This window comes from Meriones unguiculatus, chromosome 11 (assembly GCF_030254825.1).
Source record: "Meriones unguiculatus strain TT.TT164.6M chromosome 11, Bangor_MerUng_6.1, whole genome shotgun sequence".
Lineage (NCBI taxonomy): Eukaryota > Metazoa > Chordata > Mammalia > Rodentia > Muridae > Meriones > Meriones unguiculatus.
Window position 1 is genome coordinate 18,836,339 of NC_083359.1, and position 19,832 is coordinate 18,856,170.

The 19,832-nt window shown below is 43.8% G+C and overlaps 1 protein-coding gene across 1 annotated transcript in view; it reads right to left on the reverse strand.

The window, feature by feature from the left end:
* Sar1b (secretion associated Ras related GTPase 1B) overlaps window positions 1–16,968 on the reverse strand; it is a 31,594-nt gene extending 14,626 nt beyond the window's left edge. The window contains exons 1-2 of the mRNA XM_021638888.2: window positions 16,741–16,968; window positions 1,926–2,001 (exon numbers count right to left, since the gene is read on the reverse strand). Of these exons, the coding sequence (XP_021494563.1) occupies window positions 1,926–1,983 (58 nt within the window). The 5' untranslated portion in view covers window positions 1,984–2,001; window positions 16,741–16,968. The remainder of the gene's footprint in view (window positions 1–1,925; window positions 2,002–16,740) is intronic.
* Between the last annotated feature and the right edge of the window lie 2,864 nt (window positions 16,969–19,832).

Consider the following 19,832-nt stretch of genomic DNA (forward strand, 5'->3'; position numbering starts at 1 on the left):
CCTTATTATTTTATTTTATTTTTTGCTCTTTTAAGACAAGGTTTCTCTGTATAACAGATTCCTGGCTGTCCTGGACTCGCTTTGTAGACAGATCTGCCTGCCTCTGCCTTCCGACCTTCCGAGCACTGAAATTACAGGCATGTGCCACCATGCCTTGCTGAGCTACAATATTTTTAGAGAGCCATATATTTATTTTAGTTTCATTTTAATAGATTACATAACCATCCCTACCCTCCTTCCCTTTCTTTTTTCTTTCTTTCTATTTACTTACTTTGTGTGTGTGTGTGTGTGTGTGTGTGTGTGTGTGTGTGTGTTTTGAGATAGGGTTTCACTGTGTGTAGCCCTGGCTGTCCTGGAACTCCCTCTGTAGACCAGGCTGCCTTGAACTCACAGAGATCCACCGGCCTTTGCCTCCTGAGAACTGGGACTAAAGGTGAGCGGCACCATCACCCAACATCTACCCTCTTTGAAACAGGGTCTTACTATTTAGCACTGGCTGGTCTGGAATGGACTACAAAGTCCAGGCTGTCCTTAAACTCAAAGATCCACCTGCCTCTGCTTCTGAGTGCTGATTAAAGACGTGCACAACCACACCCAGCACCCCTTTCCAGCACAATTCAGTTAGTTTCCGTTTCTATAAACTGATATACAGAAATTACAACCCATCATTTCAGCTAATAAGTTCCATTTTTTTTTTGTACTCCATGGACTCTGGGAATCATCAGACTTGGCAACCAGCACCTTAGCTCACTGAGCCTTACAGGTATTTTGCCTGCATGTGTGTCTGTGTGCCATGTGAACACCTGGGACTTGAGAAGGCCAGAAGAGGAAGCTGGATCCCCTGGAACTGATTACAGATGGTTGTTAGCTGCCTTGTGGGCGTTGGGAAGTGACTTGGGTCCCCTGGAAAAACAATCAGCACTCTTAACTGCTAAGCCATTTCTTTAGCCAGCCCCTTCCCCACAAGCAGCTTTTTAATTTTTTTACATGAGTGCTGGGATGAAACTCAGATCTTCAAGCTTGCACAACAAATTCTTTACTAACTGAGCCATCTTCCCAGCCCCCAACATGTTTATAATAAGCCTAATGCTTGACAGGGCTGGGGATGCTCAATTGATAAAGCAACAGCCTGTCATGCAAGAGGCCTTGGGTCAGAGTCCCTGTACCAAAGAAACCCAAAACAAAAGTAACACTAAATTCCACACTAGATTAAATGAGATAAAGTATTAAAAACTGCAGAAAAAAAAAAAAAAAAAAACTGCAGTAAACCAGCCAAGAAGCAGGGCATATTTGTTAGTAATATTACTAACAACAATTATAGAAGATAGAAACCAGGTATGGTGACACACACCTTTAATCTCAGCACCAGGGCTGGGTGCGGAAGCTGGCAATTTCCATGAGTTCCAGGCCAGCCAGGGCTACACAGTAAGACCCTGTCTCTAAATAAATAAATTAATAAAATTGTAAGAGATAGACTCATTAATGACAAGGCTAGTGATATACCTCAGTGCTAGGGCACCTGCCTAGCATATGTGAGGCCCTAGGTTCAATCTCCAGTAGTTTAAGTACATACATACATACATATAGTCATTTTATAGATAAAGAAACTTAAGGTAAAGTAGAAAAAGTAAATTACCCAAGTTTATATAATTTAAAAATTTTTGAGCTGATTTTGAAGAGTGGGCTGGCCTGGAACCTGTTTTTAATCTTCTAGTCTCAGCCTCCTGAGTGCTGGGATACAGGTGTGCTCTCCCACACCTCACCTAAGATTATGTGATTTCAAGGCAGTGAGTCACTGCATGTATTTCATAATTTCAAAGTCACTTTCTTAACCACAGGCTTACATAAAAGAGCTCTCTATAAACTAATGTATTTACATAAACAGGGTTAAATGGAATAGCTACAAAGAGCAAAGCTGAGGTTACCTAGAAACTGCAGCACACTGCTGAAACCACTGTAAATCCAGTCAAATATGAAGGACATGTCCAGATCTTACAGGGTCTGAAAAACAAGGTTTAGTTAGATTTAGCACTCAGCATGGCCAACATACATAAAATACTGTCAGGTGTTAAACAAGTCTGAGTAATCCTCCAACCTTACACAAGTGTCAGATCAGTAATATAGGGCTGGTGAGAGGGCTCAGGCCATAAAGGCACCTGATGCCAAGCCTGATGTGCTCAGTTCAGTCAATGGGATCTGCATGCTAGGGAGAGAACCACCCCTACAAACTGCCCTCTGACCTTTACACATACATTGTAGTGCACATGAACACATGCATTTGTGCACACACATAAACAACAACAAAACCCTGTTATCCAGACTTACAGAACCTCATCTATGCAAATGCATAAATCTCAAAATGCCATTAAACTGTCAGGCAGAGACCATTCTTTGTCTATGGAAGGAACAAAATGAATTACAGCAACCAGGCTAGAAAAAAAAAATTACAAGCCAGGCATGGTGGCCAACAACTATAATCCCAAGACTCAGGACAGATGCAGGTGGATCACTGCAAGTTTGAGGCTAGACCGGTCTAAATAGAAGTTCTAGGCTAGCCACAATATGGTGAGTTCTTGTTTCTTAAAAAAAAAAAAAACAACAAAACAAACAAGTAATAAAGGAAATAAAGTAGCAGTATAAACTGGCATAAAACCCTTTCAAAACTATGTAAAAGCCAAGCATGATGGCACATACTTGTAATGATAGCTATTGGGAAGCTGAGGCAGGAGGACTGTGAATTCAAGGCCAGCTTAGACTATAGGGTGAACTGTTTTAAAAAAAAAGAAAAGAAAAGAAAAGAAAGAAAGAAAGAAGGAAGGAAGGAAGGAAGGAAGGAAGGAAGGAAGGAAAGAAAGAAAGAAAGAAAGAAAGAAAGAAAGAAAGAAAGAAAGAAAGGAAAAGAAAACTGGGGGGCTAGAGTGATGGCTCAGTGGTTAAAAGCACTCCTGCTCTTCCAGAGACCCTGAGTTCAGTTCCTAGCACCATGCCAGGTGACTAACAACTGCCTATGACTCCAGCTCTTTTCTGCTTCTGAGGGCACTGCTCTCTCTCTCTCTCTCTCTCTCTCTCTCTCTCTCTCTCTCTCTCTCTCACTGCTCTCTCTCTCTCTCTCTCTCTCTCTCACACACACACACACGAAAATGAAAATAAAACCCTTAGAGATTTTTAAAGACAAATTTTGGAAACAATCTGTGTTCAGTATCTGTAGATGTGAGCTAGGAGTTGGGGAGAAAGAATGGGGAGAAAAGAAAAAAGACTGGTAAGTTTCCATGCCTGATAACCGAGAGGATCAAGAGTTTAAGGTCATCCTTGACTGCATAGTTAGTTCAAGGCCAGCCTGGGCTACATGAGACTGTTTCAACAACAACAACAACAACAACAAAATAATAATAATAATAATGCCAAACAAATGTGATGGTGCAGGCCTTTCCAGGCAGGCAGATCTCTGAGTTTGAGGCCAGCTTGGTCTATTTATTGAGTTCCAGACTAGCCAAAGCTATATAATAATAATTAGTAAGAGTTTCCAAGCTGGACTTGGTGCCACAAGTTTGCAATTCCAGTTACTCAGGAGGTTGAGGCAGGATGATCACCAAATTCAAGTCTTGGCTGGGCTACACTGTAGGTTCAAGACCAAGAGTTTGGCATACTTAGTGAGAAGATGTCTCAAAAATAAATAAATAGAAAGCTTGAGATCAGATGTGATGGCAGTTAGATTTGGGGAGGCAGGAAGAGGAATTCAAGACCAGACTCAGCCTCGGCTGCATAACCTACATAGCCTAGGCTTTCTGAGACTGTCTCAGAAATAAGTAAAAAAATAAACAAACAAGCCCACCCAATTCTCATCCCCATCCCACCCCTGCAAATATATATATAAATATAAACACAAATAGCTTGCTGCATGGACTGGTGATATGGCTTGATGAATAAAGACACTTGTTGTCAAGTCTGGTGGTCTGAGTTCAATCCCTGGGAACCATCCTACAAACTATCTTCTGACCTCTCCAAGGATACCATGGCATTTGTGTGCCTCTCCACAATAAATAAAATGTAAATTAAAAAAGAAGCTTAGTGTAGAGAACTTGTCTAACATATGTCATATATTTTTGAGACAGGGCTCTAATTTAGGCTGGCTTCTGAGTAGCCAGGGAGGGCCCTGAATTTCCAGTTGTCTAGCTCCTGTCTCCCCAGTGCTAAGATTACTGACATGTACCTCCATACCCAGCTGCTCTTCCCACAGCAACTGGTTCTAGGTGATAAATCTGGGGTATGTTAGCTTTGTGAATTTTTCAACATTTAATCATTTCCACACATGAAACAAATCTTTTAAGTCAAAGTAGAAAACAGAGTACACATCAGTATTTACTTAACATAACTTGGCAAACTAATGGGGTAAAAGAGAAGCAAGACAGAAAAGTTTCTTGAAAGAAAATCATAGACGCAGAAATGCACTTTCACAGGTCAACAAGGTTCCCTCTCTAGGGGGCTGGAAAAGTGGCTCAGTGGTTAAGAGCACTGCCTACTCTTCCAAAGGTCCTGGGTTCCTTCCCAGCAACCACATGGTGCCTCACACCATCTATGAGATCTGATGGCTTCTGGTGTGTAGGCATACATGCAGGAAGAGTACTGTATAAATAATAAACAAATAAATCTTTAAAAAAAGTTCCCTTTCTAGATGTAACCAAACTCTGAAACTTAGGCTAAGTCCCAAACAGTGGGAAGGCCATGCTCTTTGTCGTATCTGCATGCTCTTTAATCATATCTGCAGTAGGCTGTCCTGACATGAGTGGCTAAAGAGGGTAAGCAGCCAAGTGACCCTTGTGCCCACATCACCTTAGAGGGTGAAAAGGGTGCAAAGCCACCTGTAGCTTGTACCAGCCCATCTCTGTTCTTAGTCTTGGCACTGGGCTCTCCCCTCTCTTCTTCCCTTTCTGGAACTAGTTTGGGAGAGGGTTGGGATGGGTATCAAACCCAGGTCTCAAGCATGCTGGACAAGGTCTCACCCACTGAGCTTCATCCCTAGCTCTTTACTTTCGTTTGGTGGCAGGGGGCTGGATCTTACTAAATTCCTCCAGTTGGCCTCCAACTCATAATCCTGCCTCAGCCTTCTGAGTATCTAAAATTTTTGGTATACACTCTCATACCTAGGCTAAATTTTGTTTTTTGGGTCTTTGGTTTTGTTTGTTTTGCTCTTTCGAGACAGGGTTTCTTTGTGTAGCCTGGCTGTCCTGGAATTTACTTTATAAACCATGCTGGCCTCAAACTCAAAGAGCTGGCTGCCTCTGCCTCCCAAGTACTGCCAAATTTTGTTTTTATAGCCTTAGAAGTCCAGTTTGGGGTCAAACACACAGAAAAGCTATGGGTGTGTCAGTAACCAAGATTGAGCAACATGAGGGCAGTGGAGAGATGGCTCAAAGGTTAAGAGCACTGGCTGGTCTTCAAAGGTCCTGAGTTCAAGTCCCAATAACCACATAGTGGCTCATAATCATCTATAGTGAGATCCGGTGACCTCTTCTGGCACACATGAAGGCAGAATAATGTATAAATAATAAATAAATCTTTAAAAAAATAAGAACATGAGTAGGATGCTTATATGTGAATTCTAGCACTTGGCAGGATAAGGCAGGATTCTGAGTTCAAGGGCAATCTGGGTTACACAGCCAGTTCCAGGCAGGCCAGCCTGGACTACATACCCTGTTCAAAAAATATCCCTTTCCCCCAAAGTTATACCTCCTTCGACCATTATCATCTGGGTGATACGTGTAGGGGCTGAGGTGTAGGCATGCTATGCACAGGGTCCTAGGTTCAAGCTCCAGCACCAACCAAAACAAAATATGGAACTTAGAGAGTATACATAAAAAGTTTATCTTTCCAAGAGATTTGAGGATGCCATATTTTATCAAAGAGAATCATACAGCAACAGAATGTTATTTTATTCATGTTTTCTGAGCTTATGTTAAGTCTGAGGACCTGAGATAAACACTGCTAAGAATACAAGGGGGTTGGGGAGTGGTACTGGAGAGATGGCTCAGTGGTTAGGAGCATTGTTGCCTCTTCCAAAGACCCCGGGTTCAATTTCCAGTACCCACAAGGCAGCTCACAACTGTCTGTAATGCAAATTCCAAGGGATCTGACATCTTCACACTAATGCACATAAAATAAAATTTAATAAATTATAAAGAATACAAAAGGGATGACTCATATGGCTTTTTCTCTCAAGAAGGCTGTACAATGGCAAACTAACTACACAAATACAGTCTGACCAAAAATTGCTAAAACCCTAAAACACAGGCTGTGGTGGCTCTCACCTAGAATCCCAGCACTTATGCTGGCTTTAAGCACTTAAGCTTGGGGAGATAGCACAGCAGTTAAGAGCACTGGTTGCTCTTGCAGAGGACCTGGGTTCAGTTCCCAGCACTCACAGGACAGTTTACAACCACCCAGAACTCCAGTTTCAGGGTATCTGACCCCTTATTCTGATCTCTGAGGTACACATGTGGTGCACACACACATACATATAGGCAAAAGATTCATACACATGAAAAAAATAACTAAAAAAACCTAATAGAAGGAGGATTGTTGTAAGTTCAAGGCTAGGCTCAGCTACATAGTCAGTACCAGGTCACCCTGGAGTTCAGAGTGAGTTTCTATTTCAAAACAAATGAAACATGAGTCTTGTGGCTCATGACTGTACCCTCAGAGTTTGGGGAATGGAAGCAAGAGGACCATAAGTTCAAGATCATTCTTATTTATATAGCAAATTTGAGGCCATCCTGAGCTACGAGGTTCTGTCTTAAAACAACAGACAGCAATGGAGAGATGGCTGAGTGGTTAAGACCCAAGTTAGGTTCACAGCACCTACATCAGGTGCTATCATGTAACTCCAGCCCCAGGGCATATGACATCCTCTTCTGGACTCCAAAGGCAACTGCACTTATGCTCGTGAACACACCACACACACACACACACACACACACACACACACGTATAAAAATCTTACAACAGGGCAGTGGTGCATGCCTTTAATAGCAGCAGTTGGGAGATAGAAGCAGGTGGATCGCTGAGTTCGAGGCTAGCCTGGTCTACTGGGTGAGGTCCAGGACAGCCAGAGCTATACAGAAGAGAAACCCTGTCTTGAAAAAGAGAAAAGAAATCTTAAAACAACAAAAATATTGCTATGGTGTCGTTCTAGGACTTGGGAGGTGAAGCAGGATGAGGTGATCTGCAGTTTCACAGAGAGTTTGAGGAAACAAACTGAAATCAATCAATGATGCAACTACTGAAGGGAGCCTCCTAAGTCACACACTAGACAACCATTACACTTCTTTTTGTTTTGTTTGTTTCTCGAGACAGGGTTTCTCTGTGTAGCCTTGGCTGTCCTGTGGACCACGCTGGCCTTGTCACAGAGATCCACCTGCCTCTGCCTCTCTAAACGCTGGGATCACAGGTGTGCACCCTATCGTGCCAAGTTTGGCATTACACTTCTTGCTCCTCACCCACAATATATAGACGAAGAAACAGTGCTGAATCACCCCTTCAGTTATCTTATGCTGGCTGCAGGTGAGATGGGGGTCGAGACACAGGGTCTTGTTACATGTGTTAGACTAATCCCAAACTTTCAGTCCTCCTGTTTTCCATTTCCTGAGTGTTAGAACCATAAGTGTAGGCCACCTCAACTCACTACAGTCATTAAAAAACAAAACAAAACAAAAAACCAAAACCAATCCAGTTACCATTTGTTGAATCTCTATAAATATTCCAGCCTAGTGCAGTGGTTCCCAAGCTACCTAATGCCGCAGCTCCTTAATGCAGCTCCTCATGTTGTGGTGACCCCCAGCCGTAAAATTACTTTTCTTGCTACTTCATAACTGTAATTTTGCTACTGTTATGAATCATAATGTAATATTTTTGGAGATAAATGGTTACCAAAGGGGTCGTGACCCACAGGTTGAGAACCACTGGTCTAGCATTAAACCTGAACTCTGGACCTGATCACTTTCTGTCTACCTTAAGCAACTGACTTTACTTCCCTCACCTGTAAAATGGGGGTAACAGCGGCTGAGCTGTTGTGAAGAGTAAGTTAGCACAGATATGAAGAAGTGGAACACTCAAGCATACCCCAGCAGGTGTTACTTCTATTGCACAGCCTACAGTATTCAGCAATTATCTGTATCTAGATATCTCTATCTCACCACTAAACACCAAAACCCCTCCAATATCCTGGTGTTCCCATCCTATAGAAGAAACTGGTTATAGTGACCAAAAATGTCAGCTTCAGTGATCGGTGCATCTAAGTTTCAAATCTGTACCTTTCTGACTTCTGCGCCCATACTCTCCCTTATCTCACACCATGGTGGCTCTAAAGCTCCTTAACAAGTCTGAGTATGGTGATGCATTCCTGTCATTCCAGCACTGGGGGACCACGGCAGGAGGAACCTGAATTCAAGGCCAGCTTGAGCTACTTATCCAGTTCTAGGCCATCATCTGGTACACAAAGATATCCTGTTTCAAAAAAACACAAAAATGAGCTAGGTCTAAGGGCACAAGCCTGTATCCCTAGTTACTTGGGAGGCCGAGGCAAGAGGATCTCAAGTTCAAGGTTTGCTGAGGTACTGAGCACACAGTTTAAGACCAACGAAGGAAACTTAGTGGGACCAGTCCCAAAACCAGCAAAAGGAGAGCTCTGCACATAGCCTAGATATAGAGAACTTGAGTAGTGTTCGGGAGGGTCTAAGTATAATTCCTAGCACAAACTAAATTCATAGCAAGTGTAAATCATTACCCTTTACCCCTGCAGTGCTCAGGATCAACCCAGAGCCTCAGACAGGCTAGACAAGCACTCCACCACTGAGCAACACCAGTGGTTTTTATTGTTTGTTTATTTAAATCACATCTCACATTCAGTTAAGCCACAGTCTTATCAAGGGCTTGCAAGCTAGACTCTGTCTGGTACCCGCAGAAGCCTCCTGGTTACAAAATCTGATTTGCTTAGCACAGACTATAGATGCCTATAGTCGCCAAAAAAAAGGTCACATCTTAAACTACTAACTATATTGCAAAATCTGGCCCCACCCACCAAGTACTGCCTCTAGAGCAGCTCTGCCAAAATGCCATCTTGGAAGTGACTTGCTGCACGGCCAGGGTGACAACAGCTCTCTGTTTGCTGGGCACAGCCTCAGCTTTTACCTCTTACTTCAGTATAATAGTTTAGGTGACAAACTGTCCACCGACTGAAGAGCTTTGACAAGTCTTGAGCTGAGACATAATTCAATCAGTAATTCCTGGTCTAGTATTCCAGAATCTTCTCTAGTTCTCTCCTAATTACCTTTCCAAGCTTAACACATATTACTTCCCTTCTTGTAGTTTTCCTTGGGTCAAAGTATTGGTGACACGCTCTTTGTCATCAGAATGTGTTCTACTGTGTCTGCTTAAAGTCTTCCTGCCTCTGATACCCACCAAAATGCTATGAATAAGTCACACTTGTCATGATCTCTCAGGGAAAACAGGGGTGGACCATGGAATGCAGGAAGGCCAGAAGAACCAGAAGAGTGAGTAGCAAAAAAATGAAAGAAGTTAGTGACGCCAAATGCAGCTGCAGAGAAGCCATAGCTGGCTTAGTTACACAGAGCCACGTTTTGACTGCCTGAGAGGCCTTTGATGCAGCCATGTTGTAGGAGGACCTGTGGCCAGGACTACAGCAGAGACAATCCTACCTCTGAGACATAAAGTTACAAGTTTCTTCTGAAATACCTGTCAGCATGTGGTAAAAATCAGATGAGCTAAAACACACAAAAAAGTCAGGGAGAAGGCTCAACAGGTAAAAGATAATCCAAGGGTGCTCCCCCAAACCCATGTAAGGCAGATGCGGTGGCACACATCTGTAGTCATTGTACTCCTATGGCGAGACGGGACACAGACACGGGAAGTATACTAGAAGCTTGGGGGAGAGGGCAGCTAACTGGAGTAGAATACACGGCACAGCAGCAGAGACAAGGGAGACCCTGCTTCAGTGAAGTCGAAGGTGACACCTGACTCCCCAAATGCATTCTCTGACCTCCATGCAAACCATGCCTGTCTGTCTACACACACACACACACACACACACACACCACAAAATGCACAGTGTGAAGCTGGATGCTCTTATTACTGAGCCATGAATGAAGAACAGAGGCCAAAGACAGAGGGACAGTGAGCAGATACTCTTCCTCTTTCCAAAAGTTTGAACCATAGGCTGGAGTTGGTTCAGTGGTTACAGCACTGGCTGCTTTTGCAGAGGACACAGGTTTGATTCCCAGGACCCACATGGTGGCTTACAACCATCTGTAACCCCAGTCCTAGGAGATCTGATGTCCTCTTCATACATTTTAGGCACTGGTGCACATAATATAAATACAGGCAAAACTCTGGTATTTATAAAATAATAAATATAAAAGTTAAAAAGTAAAATAGATTTTTAAAAAGTCTGAAATGGATGTGGTAGAATGCTTCTATAATCCCAGCAATGAGGAGTCTGAGTCAGGAGGTCCCAGGCCAGCCTGAGCTAGATAGTCGAAGTCTATATAAATAAATTTGAAATGGAATGAGGGAAATAAGATTTTGTTCTCCAGGAAGGATGAGGCTTGGATATAATGATAAACTGAAAGGAAAAAATTTCTAGAAGAGTCAAACATGGTAGCACACCCCTTTAATCCCAGCACTAGGGAGGCAGAGGCAGGTGGACCTCTGTGAGCTGAAGGCCAATCTGGTCTACAAAACAAGTTCCAGGACAGAGAGTTACACAATAGAGAAAAGAGGGTGAAAACTAACCAAAAGAAAGAACAAAGTCTGACAGGGAGCTTGAACTGAGAGCACTCCTTCTGTGAGTAGAGGAAGAGAGGCCTGGGAATCTGTGGAGTTGGCAGGAATCTGACTCCAAAGATGAAGAGGGGTAGAGCCCGGTAGCACATGCCTGTAATCCCAGAATTTAGGAAGCTGAGTTAGAAGACTGACTTTAAGGCCAGCATGGGCTACACATATAGTGAAACCCTATCTTAAAAACTGGAAGTGAGGAAAACTTGAAATATATAGGACAGGTACTGTATTGGTGGATCAAGTTAAATGATTGTTCAGTGCTGGAGAGGTGGCTCAGCTGTTAAGAACACTGGCTGCTCTTCCAGAGGTCCTGAGTTCAATTCCCAGCAACCACATGGTGACTCACAACCATCTGTAATGGAATCTGATTCCCTCTTCTGGTGTGCATGAAAAGAGAGCACTTATATACATTAAACAAACAAACAATTGTTCAAAAGGCTGGGGGTGTAGCTCAGCAGGAGCATACTTGCCAAGCACATAAAATGACCAGGATTTGATCCCTAGCACTGTGTTTGTTTGTTTGTTTGTTTGTTTTTGAGACAAGGTTTCCTGGCTGTCCTGAAACTCACTCTGTAGACCAGGCTCTTCTTGAACTCAGAAATCCACCTGCCTCTCCGTCCTGGAGAATAAAGGCATGTGCCATCATAGCCCAGCTGGCATTGAGTTTAAAAAAAAAAAAAAAAAGGTGTTTTTTTTTTTTTTTTTTTGAGCTCTAACAAACATTCACAGCAGTGCCAATCAGCACTGATTTTTTTTATTTTTACTTACAACACCCCCACCTTACACCCCACCTTCAGTGATGTTGGGCTTTAGAAAATTCAGACTTCCAGGATAGAGAAAAAAAGGGGACCAGAGGAGAAGACCTTGAGTGTGACCCTAAGGCTAAGGAGAGAAAAGCAGAACATGAGGACCAGCACTTGGAGGGCTTCGTGAGAGGCACTGCTGGGAGCTGACCCTCGGTCCAGGCTGAGCAGACGAAAGGACGACGGTAAGAACAGTGGTGAGTGGTGGCCAAAGGCAGGCTTCCCACAGAACAGAACCAGCGGAGCAGACGGACGGTCTGGAAACCAAAAGAAAGACAAGTGTGGCTCTAGTAAAAAGGGAGAGAAGTGAAGCAGACCACGTGCTTCAGAATGGAAGAGCAGGGTTCAAAGAAGTTTGTGTCTGGGTGGTGGAAGCTCTAAGGTCGGGCACCAGCATGGAAAGATAAGGAGACACTGGGGTGAAAGGTACAGGAAGAGGAGGTGCGCTGTCCACGTGACAGGTCGTAGACTCAGCTAAAGGAGCACAGGGCACTGCTATACAAAGCAGCACTGAGTCAAGAGGCAAAGTCTTTCCTGGGATGGTTTGTTAGGGAGAGCTACAAGAAATGGTGGCGAGCGGAACAGGGTGAGCCTTGAAGGAAAAGGGTAGGACCAATCTGCTGCTATAAAATTTATAACAGAAAAATGATCTAATCACACAGAGAAACTCTACTTAAGAAGACAGATATTTATAGTTCTATAAAATTACAATTTACTAAACCCTCAAAACAAGCCAGGAATTATTAAAACTGAACTAGGTATTTGTTTTTGTTTTTCAAGTAGAAGTAAAAATAAAAATACCCAACTAAGAATAAAGTCATTTAGCTACAAACAGACACCTGAGCCCTGAGAACAGGTTACACAACCCAGGGACACATCACAGAGACATGTGAAGAGCAAAGGTCACTGACAAGGAAACACACCACGTCAGCAGATTTATTTATTGCATGAATACCAAACAGGAAAAGGCTCTGCAGATTAAAAAGCAATCTACTCAGGTAACACGAAAATCAGCGCAACAAACAGAACTCAGGTTACAAATCACTGCTTAAAACTGTCCCGTTGAACTTGTATGGAGAACTCTGTGTGTGAAGTGTCCATGCAGGCAAATCTGAGAGCAAGCAGATTAGTGCTGTCAGAGGGGGATAGGAGGCCGGGCCACTGCTAATGGGGGCTGGGCTGCTTTCAGAGGTGAGGAAAAATGTTCTGGAATTAGTGGTCAAGGTTGTGTAACATTGCGTCTATATTGAGAACACTCTGAGCACTGTAAAAGAGTGAATGTTATGGTATGCCAAGTCTAGTTCAACAAAGCTATCATTCAAAATAAAAGCAAATTTAAAAACCTTAAATGAACATTTTATGTTAAAACTCATGAGGAAACAGAATCCTTATGCTTGAATTTTTTCGGTTGTTTTCCTTAGGACAAATTATCATGTAGCTCAGGCTGGTTCTTCTTTCATCTCCCAAATACTGGGGTTGTAAGCATATGACACCATGCCCAACTTAATATTAGTAACTTTTAACATGAAAAAAATAATAGTATTTTCATTTAAAAATCTACTGACTTACTATCATGTGGGTGTGTATATGAGGTGTGCCATGACACCTGTGTGGAGGTTAGAGGATAGCTCTGTGGGTCTGGGGCTTGAACTCAGGTTGCCAGGCTTGTGCAGCAAGCACTTTTACCTCAGGAGCCACTCACCAGCCCACTGTCACTGACTACCATAAAAGTACTAGGACAGTATCCTGCAAACCCAGAAATTTCACTACAAACCAACCAGTGTGGCACACACCTGATCACAGCTCTAGACTAAGGCTAAGGCAGAAGGATTTCTGGTTTGAGACCAGCAGGAACTACATCATGATTCTTTTTTTATTTTTATTGAGACAGGGTAACTGAGTAGTCCTGACTGGCCTGGAATTCACTATGTAGACCATGCTGGCTTTGAACTCACAAGAGATCTGCCTGCTCCTGCCTCCCCAGTGCTACGGTTAAAGGTGTGCGCCACTGCTCCTGGCTACAAAATGATAAGGGGAAGGAAGATTTAGGTATGGTGTACTTGTCTGTAATTTGTAACTTCAACATTTGTGATGTGACAAGATCATAGTGAGTTTAGGCCAACTTGGACTAATGAGATTCTATCTCCAACAGACAACAATGATGACCAACACCAGCATAGAAAACACAAGCAAGGCACAATAATACATGAGTATGAAAATGCCAAAATAGGGGATGGAGAGACAGCTCAGTGGTTCAGACCTCTTCTTCTTGATGACCCAGCCTCAGTTCCCAGCACCCACATGGTGGCTCACAACATCTGTAACTCCAGTTCCAGGGGAACTGATGCCCTCTTTTGGTCCACAAGCATCAGTAATGCATGCAGTACATATACATACATGAAGGTTAAACACCCACACATATAAAATAAAATAAAACTTTTAAATAAAAGTCATAATAAGCTGGGCTGTGGTGGCACACGCCAGTAATCCCAGCACTCAGGGAGGCAGAGGCAGGTGGATCTCTGTGGGTTCGAGGCCAGTCTGGTCTACAAAGCAAGTCCAGGACAGCCAAGGCCACAAAGAGAAACCCTTTCTCAAAAAACAAAAACAAAAACAAAAGAAAACAGTCACAATAAAACCCATTACTTTGTATGCTAACTTAAAATAACTAATTAAGAAAAAATAGCAAGGAAGGGCTAGCAAGATGGCTCAGTGGGTAAGACAACTGCTGGCAGAGAAGCAGACCAGAGTTTGATCCCTAGAACATAGTCAAAGGAGAAAACCGACTTCCACAGGTTGGACTCTGGTCTCTACACGCTCAACATGGCATATAAGACATTTAGATCAGGATGCTATCTGTAATCTAATTTGCCACTAGAAATACAAAGGCCAGGCTGGAGATGAAGCTCAGTTAGGAGAGTGCTTGCCTAGCTTGCACAGTTTGATCCTCAACAGCACATAAAGTAGGCATGGGATAGCACACAGGTCTGTAATCTTAGTGCTTGGGAGGCAGAGAGGAAACCCAAAGTTCAAATCCTCCTCAGTTACATATCAAGTTCAAGGCCAGCCTGTACTCCCAGGTAAAACTGTTTGACCAAGTTGAGCTGGGCTATGTAGCCTTCAATCCCAGCAGAAGCAGGCAGAGCTCTGTGAGTTCAAGGTCAGCCTGGTCTATAAAATGAGTTGAGGACAGCCATGCCCTGTCTCAAAAAAGTGAAAAAAAGAGAGAGAAAAAAGAACCTCTGTCAAAAGGCTAGTAAAAAAAGGGAAGAAGGAAGGGAGGGGGGAGGGAAAGAGAGAGGAAGAGGAAGAAGAAGAACAACAACAACAACAACAACAATAACAACAACAACAACAACAACAGAGAGAACTTGAGAGGCTGATGGGGGAGGATCTCAAAAAGGCCAGCCTGGGCTACATAACAAGATCTAGTCTCAACAACAAAAAGAATGTTGTGAGACTGAGTATTGACTAAACTTGGACTTGCCTCTCGTGGACTAAGACAATGCAAATTCCATCCTCAAAATGCAGAGAGAGGGTTCATTAGGTAAAAGTGCTCGTCTCCAAGTACCGGAGTTTAATTTCAGAAGCCCACATGGTGGAAAGCATTCTGTCCCCTCAATATATTCTCTGACCTCTAACACAGACACTCACAATAATACACGCCATAAAAGATTTTGAAACAACAACCAAACTTTTTTCTAAAAACTACATACAGAGGAGGAACTTTAACTTCATCGTAAAAGTAATTTAAGTGAATTTCAGCCAACTGTGTACTTAAGAGAGGGGAGGAGATACTTGGTGAATCACTACTATAGCACTCTAGATTGTCAGCTCTGAATGAGGTGGCAGTGATTTCCATTTCTGATAGGCTGCTCCTTTGTGGCAAGTCCTGCTTGCATTTCCACTCTAGCACAACAGGACAAGGCAAAGGAAGGTTAGATTGCACTTTATCTAAACTGCAAACTTTCAAAATCACAATAACTTTTCTAACATTTTGACAACTGGGAGACTTTCCATTTCTGCAAACTCACAAATGCCTAGGGAGTATCTTAACATGGGGGGGGGCACTTTTTCTCTTGAGATAGGATCTTGGGTATGTCACCCAGGCAGTCCTGGCTCAGATGATGCCCCTGCCCTCTTGCGTAGGTGGAATTATAGGGTCAGGGTGCCTGCCTAAGTTCATATATTTTTTAAAGGTCAAAATATTTTGGTCACAAACACAAATCCACTACAAGGTGCCCTGGTAGCCACAGTTGCCCTCCCTGCTTTACTGACACCACCCACCACCGCACATTGTAAAGCCGCCCTTCCTGGTCATCTGTAAAACAGAGACAGCAGGGCTGTCTTCCTTCGCAAACTGCAGTCTTGTTCGAGTGGTACCTTCCTTCTTTCATCTGTTTCAGTGCAAGTACTCTGACCAATATTTTAACATGGGACACAAATATTCAAGGTAAGATACCACATAGAGCTTAATGTAAGAATGTTCATATACGAGCCAGTAGGTTTGATTTTCTTCATCCCAATACATTAAACTCCTGATGAATTTGATTTCTTCAGCTAACAAGGCCACACCTGGATGTTTCAAAACAAATTTTTAATCTTGTTGGAAAATCTTGACTTTCCCCCACTGGTATCTGTCCCCTCCACTCAACTGGGCTTGAGCTATGGCAAGATGATAACTACTGAGAATGAAGCTCAGTTGGTCCCCACACTAATAGGGACAACGCAGAGCGTCCCGGCCTCTCCAGCTGACAATGACCCCTGATGCCTTCATCTTACCAAGTGAGGAAACTGGGGCCCAGTGGAAGGAAAGAGGCTCGTGTGTGGTCTTGTCACTCTTTCCTAAAATAACTGCGTGTGACAACCCTTGTCCTACACCAAGGGCCATCAGCGTGGTCTCCGTAGGCACGGACCGGACTTGTAGTCCCTCGCACCGGGGTAAAAAGAAAAAAGAAAAAAAGGCTCCCCATTCGCAAAGGAGCAGGGACGAGGGTTCTGGACGAGTGTACAGCCTAAACAGTGCGCCTTCTGGAGGGCTACAGCTGTCGCCAGCACTTTTCCCCCCGGGGAGGGCACTGCCACTCACCTGCGACTCCAGAGAACGCAACTCCCTGTTCCGCGCCCGCCCTACACGCTCCAAGCCGGCTCTGCAAAGCGCTATGGCTGCCAGGGCACCAGTTCTCCTCAGCTCCTTCCGGGTCGGCGAGTGCCTCGCCAGTGACAGTCCGCAGGACCCTGGCGCCGCTCGCGCTCAGTTCCGCCTCCTTGCAGCCTCGCCACCAATCCTTGTGGGCCAGTTCCGGGCCACTTCACACCAACCTCAGGAGGCATATGAGAAAATTGTCCTTGGCATCTTTTTTCTTTCTTTCTTTCTTTCTTTCTTTCTTTCTTTCTTTCTTTCTTTCTTTCTTTCTTTCTTTCTTTCTTTCTTTCTTTCTTTCTTTCTCTCTTTCTTTCTCTCTTTCTCTCTCTCTCTCTCTCTCACTCTCTCTCTCCCTCCCTCCCTCCCTCCCTCCCTCCCTCCCTCCCTCCCTCCCTCCTTCCTTCCTTCCTTTCTTTCTTTTGGTTGGTTGTTTTGGTTTTTCGAGTCAAGGTTTCTCTGTGTATCCTTAGCTGTCCTGAACTCACTCTGTAGACCAGGCTGGCCGTGAACTCACAATGATCTGCCTTGCTCTACCTCCCATGTGCTGGAATTAAAGGTGAGCACCACCATGCCCGCGTCCTGTCTGTCTTCACATGTGTGTGGGCGCACACATTAGCAGGCTCCAATTTGACTATCAGAAATTATCCTGAGTTACTCTTTGAAGATCTCTTTCTACTGTTTCGTTGTTGTTTTTCTTTTCTTTCTTTTTCTTTCTTTCTTTCTTTCTTTCTTTCTTTCTTTCTTTCTTTTCTTTTCTTTTTTCTTTTCTTTACTTTTCTTTTCTTTTTTTTTTTTTTAAGGCTTCGTTTGTCAGGGTAGCCCTGGCTGTTCTGGAACACATTCTGTAGACCACACTGGCCTTGAACTCGCAGAGATCTGCCGGGGCCCGGCCTCCCAAGTGCTGGGATGACAGGTGTGCAACAGCATCAGGCTAAAGCAGGGTCTCTTTATCGACCTGGACTTTGCTGAAATAGCTAGTCTCCCCGGGGATCCCCTGTTTCTACCTTCTGAGACTCCATGCACACACATTTATATTCGTTCAAGGACCAAATTCGTATCTCCTGCACGTGCGTGCATGCATGCATGTGTGTGTGAGAGAGAGTGTGTTTCCAGACAGGGTTTCTTTGTGTAGTCCTGTCTGTCCTGGAACTGACTTTGTAGACCAGGCTGGCCTCCAACTCAAAGATCTGCCTGCCTTTGGCTCTGCCTCCCCAGTGCTGGGGGATTGAATGCATGCAGTGCCACTGCTTGGCTACAGGTCCTCTTTTTAAAAGCAGCACACACACACACACACACACAGTGTGCCTAAGTGTATAAATGTGCACTGTATGCATACAGAAGCCCAAGAAGTTAGAAGTGTTGGGTTCCCTGGAACTGGACTTACAAAAGGTTGAGCCAAACTATGCAGGTGGTGGAAATTGAACCCTATCCTCCACAAAAGCAGTAAGAGCTCTTGACATTTGAGCCATCCCTCCAGTCCCCAAATTCTAGTCTTCTTGCTTCCGGAGGAAACACTGAAAACTGTTGAGACATCTCCCTCACCTTACTGATTCAGGGTCTTGCATTGTCTTAGGCTTTCTATTGCTGTGATAAAACACATGACCAAAGCAACATGGGGAGGAAAGGGTTGATTTCAGCTTACATGTCTGGATCATAGTTCATCACTGAGGGAATCAGGGCAGGAACTCAATGGCAGGAACTTAATGGCAGGAGCGGATGCAGAGGCCATGGGGGAGAGCTGCTTACTGTCTTGCTCCACCCACTTTTTCTATATCCTGGTACCACCTGCCCAGGAATGGCAACACCCACAATAAGTTGGCCCTTCCCACATCATCAAGAAAATGTACCAGACGTCAATCTGATGGGGGGCGGGGGCGCCTTTTCCCAACCTGAGGTTCCCTTTTTTTTCAAGACAGGGTTTCCTGGCTGTTCTGGAACTCACTATGTAGACCAGGCTGGCCTTGAACTTATAGATCCACCTGTGAGGGTTCCTCTTCTAAAAGGCCTCTAGCTTGTGTCATGTTGACATAAATTAGCCAGCAGCCCCTAAATCTGGAGTTCACAGATTAGGTAGACCCTGGATGGCCAGCTCCAGGAATCCTGCTAGATCCTCCCCAGCCAGCACTGCTGTTGGCATAGGCATGCACTGTTGTGCTGGGTTTTTTTTTTTTTTTTTAATTTTTTGCTTTGTTTTTCTTTTTTTTTTTTTTTTTAACATTTATTTATTTTACATATGAGTGCTCTTATCTGCATGTACCTGAATGCCAGAAGGGGGCATTAGATCCCAGTATAGATGATTGTGAGCCACTATGTGGTTGCTGGGAATTGAACTCAGGACCTTTGGAAGAGAAGACAGTGCTCTTAACTGCTGAGCCACTTCTCCAGCCCTGGGATTGTTTTTTTAACATGGTTTTGGGGATCAAACTCAGGTCCTCATCTTTCAAGGCAAGCATTTTACTGACTGAGCCATATCCCCATCCCCAAATCCCCCAATCTTTTTGTGGGAAGAAGGCCAGTGAGATGGCTCAGCAGGTTAAGGCATCTGCCATCAAGGCTAACAGCTGGAGTTCAATCCCTAGAACCTACAGATTGAATAAAGAGAACCAACTCCTGAGAAAGTTGTCATCTGACTTCCCCAGGTGCACCATGGTATGCTTGCCATTCTTCCACACAGAAAGAAGGAAGACATTTTTATTATTTAAAGTTTGAAAGAACAGAAAAATAGAAATTAAGATAATTTTTTGAAGAACTTTAATATTACTAGTTTTTACCTCATGGGCAGTGTTGTAAAACACAACACTTGGTCTGTCCACACATGAGTTCCAAGGTTACAGGTCTCTTCAGCTTTCGGTTCCTGCTTCTGTAGAATTGAGACTAATATCCAGAAGCAGTCGATATTATGAAGAAACAATAACCATTGACAAGTATGGTGGTGCAGCCTTGTAAGCACAGCTGGGAGGTGGAGATGGGACAGTCAGGAGTTCAGATGGCCTCGCATGAATATACAGCAAGTCTGAGGACAGCCAGGACCACAT